The 10,300-nt window shown below is 29.8% G+C and overlaps 1 protein-coding gene across 1 annotated transcript; it reads left to right on the forward strand.

Annotated features, from left to right (window-relative positions):
* The first annotated feature begins 5,462 nt into the window (after window positions 1-5,462).
* LOC123206728 (phenylalanine ammonia-lyase-like) lies at window positions 5,463-9,252 on the forward strand. The gene is made up of 2 exons (XM_044623939.1): window positions 5,463-6,003; window positions 7,280-9,252. The coding sequence occupies exons 1-2, from the start codon at window positions 5,630-5,632 to the stop codon at window positions 9,027-9,029; spliced, it is 2,124 nt and encodes a 707-aa protein (XP_044479874.1). The 5' UTR covers window positions 5,463-5,629; the 3' UTR covers window positions 9,030-9,252.
* The last annotated feature ends 1,048 nt before the right edge of the window (window positions 9,253-10,300 follow it).

Genomic DNA, 10,300 nt, shown 5'->3' on the forward strand with positions numbered 1-10,300 from the left:
TCCCAGCCAAGCATTAGATACCAAGGAATGTTAGAATTCCGAAGCTATGTAATTTGTCCGGTACGGTGATCCAGTTGGCTGCACTACTAAAATGAAATAATAATAATAATTTTATTTTTTAAAATCATTATATAACAATAAATTAATCAAAAAATAATAATAGTTTGAATATCTAAATTATATAAAAAGTTTTTAATTTTTCTTTTTTTCTAGTCTCATCTTTTTGTGTATTTTGTCATATAAATGTTTATTAAAGGTAAACTATAATATTTAAAAATATTGTGAGTCATTTTTAAATTTTGCAAAGGGTTATTGGAAATTTGAAAAAGTTCAAGAGTTTTTAAAATTTTTGAAATATCAATCTACTCTCAATAATTTAAGAAATTGACATTTACATCTCTAAAGAATTAAATAGAATATAACAAATTATAATATAAATATCATATTACAACTATTGAGAGCATATAATAGTTTCAAAATATATATAGACTTGAAAAAATTTCAAAGATTTATTTGTGAATTATTAACAAATTTTAAATATTAAATTATCATATTTAAAATTATTGTTTTTATATTTTTAATTAATATGTAATAAAATTACTATTTTACTGCTATGATAAAATTACTTATAGTCAATTTCTAATTCATCCATCAAACTTTTTTTTTTTTTAAGTAATTCAAACAAATATTTCATAAAAGTGACAACGATTCGAATTTAAGTTTTTACCTTAAAAATTTTAACACGTTTCTCATGTGTTCTAATTGGTAAAATTAGGTGAAACAATTCCACAAACAGCATGCTTTTGATTGATATAAAGGTTGGTTTGTTTGTTTGTTTAATAATGAAGTAATTAACACACAAATAAGTGCTTAATCAATGATTTATTTATTTAGTGACTGTTTCAATCAGTTGGGTAGGTGAAAGCATTTGTATACCAAACACAAGTTTAATTTTAAAATCAATGATGCATTTTTTCTAGGAAAATTTTCAATGTAATTGTAATCTATTGGGATAGGATAGGATAGAGAAATTTTCAATAAGGATAAAATTTAAAAAAAGAAAAATCATTCTTTGATGTTCCTAACTGCCCCATATTATAATATTTTTTCAGTCGGTCGAAAGATTTATTCCCATTTAAGGTTAGGTGTAATCTTAAATTCGTATTTTTCAATTTTTAAAATCTAAAGTCTTACTTATGAAAAAAATTCTGTTAAAAGTTTCAGTTAAAATTAAAGACAAAACTGTTATTTAACAAAAAAAAATTTTAAAAACTAAAGTTTTATTATATTTTCCTCTCTTAGTTTGAAAATCTAACAATTTTTTTCAATTTAAAGTTTGAAAAGTGACAATTTCTCTTATAGGGTTTTGAAACCATTACTAGAAGCAGTGAAGTTCATCATTTTCGATCGTATTAGCTCTCCCTTTAAACTTATCTCTTTCTACTGATCAAACCCCACCGACGAAAATAAAATTAATTTTGTTGGAGTGTTTTTATTTGGAACGAAGATAATTACAATCTAATTGTCATACATTTGGATAGGATAGAGAAATTTTCAATAAGAATGAAATTTCAAAAAAAAAAAATCATTTTTTTGATGTTTCCAACTTCCCCATATTATAATATTTTTTAGTAAGCCAAAAGACTTGTTTCCACCCTAGGTTAGGATCTTATATTCACACCTTCCAACTTTTAAAAACTCAGTATCCAACCTATAAATAAAATTCTATTAAAATCTTAATTAAAGGCAAAACTCTCATTTAAAAAAAAATTAAAAAAACTAAAGTTTTGTTATGTTTTCTTTTTTTAGTTTAAAAATTTAACAATTCTCCTCCCTTCTAAAGTTTGAAAAGTGACAATTTTTCTTATAAAGTTTTGAAACCGTCGTCAAAAATAGTGAAATTCACCATCTTCAATCATGCTGGCTCTCCCTCCTGACTTATCTTTTATTATCAATCAAACCCCATCCTTTGATAATGACGGATTTATCTGACGAAGACAAAATCGTCATTGTCTCGAATAAAGACGATTTCAATATAATTGTAATCTATTTTTTAGTATGACAACTAAGGAAAACTTCAATTAATCAACATTTGAGTCAATAATTAACTAAAATAGATTAGTAATGATAGTGATTAAGAATGGCAATTGACTATATTAATTATTTTAATGCTTTGCAAAAATATTTGACTTGGACCAATCAAATAGATAATAAAATTTTATTTAAATCGCTTGAATTTCAATTTGGGTTCACCAACCCTAAAGCAAATTTACAAACAAAGCGGAGGTTGGTTGTGAGCATGACTTGTGTAATCTCTCACCAACCCCCAATTTTGATTTATTTGTTTGTTTGTTTATATCTATGTATTTTCTTGTTTTCATTCATTTCAAGGATTTGTATGTAGCTTTGGATAATTTGAGTCACTGTTTTCGATAACAATAAAATTATGTGTATCTATTTAAGTATATAAATAAATACATATTTAATATATGTTATTAAAATATTGGATAATCTTGAATTAAATATAAATAATATTTAATCATATGATAATATATTTTATGTATATTTATTTATATGTTAAAAAATAGATATATATATATATATATATATATATATATATATATATATATATATATATATATATATATATATATATATATATATAGCATTGCCGTTTGAATAATGTAATTTCAGCTCCAAACCCTTGACAGTGTCAACTTTCATGGTTAAAATTTTTGTCAATATTTTCAATTTCAACAAATTAATATATTAATTATTAGCTAATTAATTATGCTTTGCGATGATTAATGATTGTCATTGTTTCTTAATTATAAAATTTTAATTTTGAACACACCTTAGAAGTAGTCCATAGGGGCAATCTTTGAATGAATTATAAAATTAGTTTGAATTTGTATTTTAATGTTATAATATTATAACATCAAATTCTAATATTATAATATTATTTATAAAATAAATAAATTATTTTTTTATATTGTTTGTTTGATTCAATAAACCCTGTTTACCACATGTCGTCCTAACAATGTTTACTATTTCAAATTCAACAGGGTGATTAACCAAGTCAAGTCAATAATCAGGCTAATATTATAATATTAATGTCAAATTAGTAATTATAAATGCAACAAAAACTAATTAACTATTAATTAACCTAATAAAGTCATTGGCATCCTTTTGCCGGTTCCTTGTGCCCATTCAAAGGATGTTAGGGAAGATTTTATTCAACAGAAATGGAATTACTCTATTTAAAATTATAAATTAAAAAAAAACCCTTGGTGGGTGGAGACCACAAGGCATGATATTGAAAATGTCTTACCAACTACAAAGCAATTAAATATTAATATGGGGTTGGTAGGTTTTCCACCATGTAAGACTGGATAGAAAAGGAGATGGGTTTTTCCGGGGAATTTATATAAAAAATAGTAAATATATTAGAAAGAATAAAATTATATATACAAATAAAATTTTTAGACTTATTTATATAAACTGAGATAATAGTACGAGGATAAGGGGTAAAAATGTCTTTTTATAAATTTTATTTTATTTATGTATTTTGTTATTTCAATACATTTTATGAGTTATTATACATATTAATTTTCATATGCGATTGAATTATGTAATTATTTTTTTCTATTTTTTTATATATTAAAATTATTTAATCAAATATGGGTTGTATGGTTAAGTTAATAAGATTTTTTTATACGTAAACTTTAAAAGATAATTTTTACATGAATAATATAATAAAAATGGACCATATTTTTATTAAACGTTTAAACTTTATATCATTCCCATACAAAAAAGTTAAATTTTGCAATGGAAATCAACTTTTGGAAACCATGCATGCTAGCACTTTATTAAAAAAAATTATATAAAATTTAAATCCTTTCCATTCAATAATAAATGTAAAAAGAAATGGGTATAAATAATTAAAGTGATTGATACATTTGAGAGAACTTTACAAATGAAAAACCTAGGAATGGTGATATATATATCATAAATAATAATATTATAATGTTGTTTTCTAAATACATATTTTTATGGATTGCAAAATTATATTTTTAACATACACATATTGGTGATAAAAAATGCATACAATGAGAAGTAAGCAAAATTAATCCTCGAGCAACAAAATGGTGATAATTGATGATATAGTAATAAAATTTGATGGTGTGATTAAGTGTAAGAGATAATAAAGACAAAAGAATAATTAAGGGAAATAACTGGTCTATGGCATGATATATGTTGAGTAGAAATTTGGGTCCAATGCCTAAAGGTACATTGTTGCTATCTTTACTAGTAGTCATTGGAGTGGAGCAGTAAGCTCGTGGTATGACACACCTTAGAAAGGATTGTATTTCCTTTGGTCAAAAACACTTTGTGGGTACCTTGTTCAATGACAATAAGAGATGGTTATGTGATAAGTATGAGACCTTATAACAATGAATGGTTGAAAGGGGTTTGTAGACCCTAATGTTGATACCAAAATGATATTATTTTATTATTGGATAAGTGTATTAATGAAATGGATTAGACCACCAATGTTATGTAGTTTTGCTTGTTTATATATATCGAACCTAGAAAGACAAAGACAAGGCTTCTCATACGGCTAATTAAGATCAAACTTCATTGTTATTGTTGTTGTTGTTGTTGCTGTTAATTTGATTAGAATTAAATAAATTAATCTAAGTACTTACTTTATTTTATTACCTTAATAATTACATATATTAATTGTAGATTATTTTTAGGAAAATTCAATTTTTTGCCACTTTATTGGGTTGTCTATACAAATTTATCACATTTCTTCATTCTAAACATTTATCCCATAAAATCTGAATATTTTCTAAAATACCCCGTTTTGATCAAAGTGTAGCATATGCACAAGATTACTGTTCAATTACATAAAAATTCTTATATTTTGTGAACAATTTTTTTTATCTACACAAAGACATAAAAAATGAACTCAAATTTTATATTTTGAGTTATCTATCTATAAAAAAATAAGTTGATATCATCAACCCTTAACGATCTCACCAGTTTTATTTTTACTCAAAATTGAAAATAAAAATAATTTATATATTATGTAATTTTTGTGATATAAATATTTCATATTTGAAAAGTGTAATAAATTTATATAAATAGACTCATTTAATAGTTAAAATTTTATTTGGAAATAAAATAATTGAAAACCATGTCTTTTTCCTAAATGGATAATTTAGTACTTTCACTTGGCAAATAGATGACGTTCTGCTTTCGTGCTTCCACACCAACCCCGAAGTCCATGGCACCTAATCACCATTTCGCCACGTGTCAAAATCTTCCCCGTTCCAATCTCATAAAAATCCAACGGCCACGTGCAACTTTCAACCAACCCGTCGGCCAATCCACCAAACTCTCAATGTGCCTCTATTTAAAGCCCTCGCTTTCGGTTAACCCAACCAAGAAATTTTCACAACTTACTCCTGAAAATTTCCTTCACAACAAGACAATTTTTGCTTTCTTTCTTTCCAAAAACACTCAAAACTGCAACGTTTTATATATACTCTCTCATGCACTAACACCATCTATAATTGTTTAAAAGCAAGATTTTCCCATTCATTTTCTTTTCTGCCAAACAATGGAGTTCTGTCACGACAATCGCAATGGAGGCTTGTGCACTAGCGACCCGTTGAATTGGAACTTCGCGGCGGAGTCACTGAAAGGGAGCCACCTCGATGAAGTTAAACGCATGGTGGAGGAGTTCAGAAAGCCGGTGGTGAAGCTCGGGGGGAAGACGTTGACGATAGGTCAAGTGACTGCGATTGCGAGTCATGATTCTGGCGTCAGGGTGGAGCTCTCGGAGACGGCGAGGGCCGGCGTCCAGGCCAGCAGCGACTGGGTGATGGAGAGCATGAAGAATGGGACGGATAGTTATGGAGTGACCACTGGCTTTGGTGCGACGTCGCATAGGAGAACGAAGCAAGGTGGCGCCCTGCAGAACGAGCTCATAAGGTAATTAAGAAATATTAATTAAATTAATTGATGAAATTAAGGTTATTTATTTCGTGTAATTAGGAGTAAATTAGGTGGTTTCTTAGTGACCTGCGAGTCTAATTCTAGGTGAATTAGGAGGCCCACATTTAATAACTTTTTTTTAATAGCCAAAAAATACAGGTAGGAGACAAATGCATTTACCTCTAAATTTTCTTTTATTTGAAAAGTATAATTATGTATACAAATAATAAGTATAAAATTATGTATAAATAATGTTAATAGGTTAAATTTTAAAATAGTGTTATATATACAATTTTATACATAAATAATGATATATTATTATATAATTAAATAATAAAAAATAAAAAATAAAATAACATCTGATTATATAATGATATATCTTTATTTGTATACAAAAGTTATGCGTACAATTTTATTATAAATTTTATATGTGTTTTTGGTAAGAAAATAGGGATGATTAAATGACCATTAATTATTTTTTACTAAATTTAAGTTTTTGTACTAATAAAGAAATTGAAGGAAAATGAAAATTCCCTTAAATGGGGATTAGATTACTAAAACGGGTTGCTCTAAGTTTGGAGAAAAAGGTAAATTTATGGCCTGTTTGAAAATTTCTACCTAGTGAAGTTGTTCACTACAAGTTTCAACATTTCTGTCTGGACAGAGAAAGTGACAAAGAATAAATAAAAATATAAACTCATAATTAGCTGGCCTACCTTAAAATCTTTTAATTTTTTGTTGCTTTCTCAAAATTAGGTGCACCATATCATTTAGGTGTAGGGAAGAAAGAGATTGAATAATACTAATTACACATAATTTTAAATACCTAATTAAATAATTAAGTGATACATTATTATATAATTAAATATAATTTTATTTTTAATTTCAAATTATTCAATCAATATCAAAATGAATACTTAAAAGTATATACATATCGTTTTATTAAAAGAAATTTATTGCTTACCCCAAAACTATGTGTTTATTTATAAGAATTCCATATAAAACATTTTATTTTTGTGCATGAAAAGGACATGTTCATGCTCAACACAACACAGTAAAATTCTTTATTTTTCAATTAGGCCGGCTGAGACCAGGACCAGGTCCTTTCAGTGGGCCGTCCAGTCGCAACATACCAAAAAAATTATTCCAGGTCCTGGAAATTTGGTTTACCCTGTAAATGTCACCATACACAAAAAAACATTACATGAACTGGAAATTTGGTGGATTTATGTACAGTTTTACTGATGTAGTTTGTAAAATTTTGTTTTTTCAGGTTCTTGAATGCTGGAATTTTCGGCAGTGGTACAGAATCCTGCCACACGTTGCCTCATTCTGCGACAAGAGCGGCGATGTTGGTCAGGATCAACACCCTGTTACAAGGATACTCAGGCATCAGGTTTGATATCCTGGAAGCCATCACCAAGTTCCTTAACCATAACATCACCCCTTGCTTGCCACTCCGGGGCACAATTACTGCATCGGGCGACCTGGTTCCATTATCCTACATTGTGGGGCTCTTGACAGGCAGGCCCAATTCAAAGGCGGTAGGGCCCAACGGGCAAGTCCTGAACGCCAGTGCAGCCTTCCAATTGGCTGGTATCAGTAGTGGATTCTTTGAGTTGCAACCTAAAGAAGGTCTTGCACTAGTGAATGGCACAGCAGTTGGTTCCGGCTTAGCTTCAACGGTTCTTTTCGAGGCTAACATACTTGCAATTCTGTCAGAAGTTTTATCAGCAATTTTTGCAGAAGTTATGAATGGAAAACCTGAGTTTACTGACCACTTGACACATAAATTGAAGCACCATCCAGGCCAAATTGAAGCCGCAGCTATCATGGAGCACATTTTAGCTGGTAGCGGCTATGTTAAAGCAGCTCAAAAGTTGCACGAAATTGATCCTCTTCAGAAGCCGAAACAAGACAGATATGCTCTTAGAACATCTCCTCAATGGCTAGGCCCTCAGATTGAAGTGATCCGTGCCGCAACCAAAATGATTGAGAGGGAGATAAACTCTGTGAACGACAATCCATTGATTGATGTTGCAAGGAGTAAGGCGTTGCACGGAGGCAATTTCCAGGGGACCCCAATTGGTGTTTCCATGGACAACACACGTCTTGCCATTGCTTCCATTGGTAAACTCATGTTTGCACAATTCTCCGAGCTGGTTAATGACTTTTACAACAATGGATTACCTTCGAACCTTTCTGGGGGTCGCAATCCAAGTTTAGATTATGGATTCAAGGGTGCTGAAATCGCCATGGCATCTTACTGCTCCGAACTTCAATTCCTTGCTAATCCTGTCACCAATCATGTCCAGAGCGCCGAGCAACACAACCAAGATGTGAACTCTTTAGGCCTCATTTCTTCAAGAAAAACAGCTGAAGCTGTTGACATATTGAAGCTCATGTCCTCTACATACTTGGTTGCTCTATGCCAAGCCATTGACTTGAGGCACTTGGAGGAGAACTTAAAGAACACTGTGAAGAACACAGTAAGTCAAGTGGCCAAGAGAGTCCTGACAATGGGATTCAATGGTGAACTTCACCCATCAAGATTCTGCGAAAAAGACTTGATCAAAGTTGTCGACAGGGAATACGTTTTCGCATACATAGATGACCCCTGCAGCGCAACCTATCCATTGATGCAAAAATTAAGGCAAGTTCTGGTCGAACATGCCATGGCCAACGGAGAGAGAGAGAAAAAATCAAGCACTTCAATTTTCCAGAAAATTGGAGCCTTTGAGGAGGAACTAAAAACCCTGCTTCCCAAGGAAGTCGAAAGCACAAGAATCGAAATCGAGAATGGAAATGCAGCTGTTCCAAACAAGATAAAGGAATGCAGGTCCTATCCATTATACAAATTCGTGAGAGAAGAACTTGGAGCAAGTTTCCTAACTGGTGAGAAAGTAAAGTCCCCAGGTGAGGAGTTTGACAAAGTTTTCTCGGCAATCTGTGCAGGAAAGCTGATTGATCCAATGATGGAATGCTTAAAGGAGTGGAATGGAGCTCCTCTTCCTCTATGCTAGGATGTGTTCACTACACAATAAGGATACTGTTTTTTTTATTTTTATTTTTTGATGTGCTTATGGGTTTAACTACACCCTTGATTTGTGCTTGGAAAATTAAAATATCCCTCTTAAGCCAAGTCCAACTGTAACGCCTTCCTTTTTTTTTATATTGTTTCAGTATATGTTTCAACAAACAAATGTAATGTTGATAAGAAGTAATAGTGTTTCAATTCATCCATTAGTTTTTTCCCTTCAATTTATTTATCTTATTTGACAGAGTCTCAAACATAAAATTATTATTTAAAAATTTTAATATTTTATCAGTTTTATTAATCTTAATATTTATATCATAAGAAAATTAGATTTTTAAGTCTCGTGTTTGGAAACACCAAAAAAGAGAAAATGGAATGTTTTAAAGCCACAACAATATAACACGTCCATTCAAAACCCCGTCGAATTTTATATGCAATGAAGAAAAATGGCTTAGTTTGGAAATCTCTTGTGAATAACATAAATATGAACAGTAAATATATATATATATATTTTTTTCAAACCACATAAAAAACGGGCCTGTTTCCCTTCAATCAGTAAATCAAGCACGCTTGTTGCTACCCAGTTGACATCTATTTACTTCCGTGCACAGAGCCCACGAACAGGACGTGACAGGAAAATGGAGGAGCCCATGATCAGATAACTTATTTTATGGGCAATTAACAAAAGGCCGAAGACTTATTTTCACCCGAAGGTTTAGCCCACACCCAAATATGTAATCATGAAATTTTAAAATTTAAATATTTATTTATAAATTGATAAATTTAATCAAAATTATTAGTTATAAAAGATAAAATTATCATTTTACTATTAAACCCTAAAAACTTATATCAGTTTCTCTCATTAATTTGAAAAACTTTAATATTTTTCTTTCATAATTAAGTTTTGAAAATTTTATTTTTTCTCAAGTTTTTTCTTCTTTCTGTGGCAACCAAAATCCGTTCATACTATCACCCAACCTTTCCGCTGTGGTAGTTTCATTGAATAAAAATAAGTCATCTTTATCTAATAAAGAAACAAGGACAATTCGTCGTCTTTATCTTTTTAATTAGATAAAGATAAATCGTTATTGTTTAATCAATATTAAAAGTAAATATATATTTATCTTTTTGTTTGTTTGAATAATTGACATGATTTTTAAGAAAAAAACGAGATGCAAATGGTAAAATCAAGAGAATAACACGGGTAAAAGGGATAGGCTCCACTATGTGAATTTGCATTTACATGGTTAGGGTATA

The sequence above is a fragment of the Mangifera indica genome, unplaced genomic scaffold (assembly GCF_011075055.1).
Source record: "Mangifera indica cultivar Alphonso unplaced genomic scaffold, CATAS_Mindica_2.1 Un_0046, whole genome shotgun sequence".
In the NCBI taxonomy this organism is placed as follows: domain Eukaryota; kingdom Viridiplantae; phylum Streptophyta; class Magnoliopsida; order Sapindales; family Anacardiaceae; genus Mangifera; species Mangifera indica.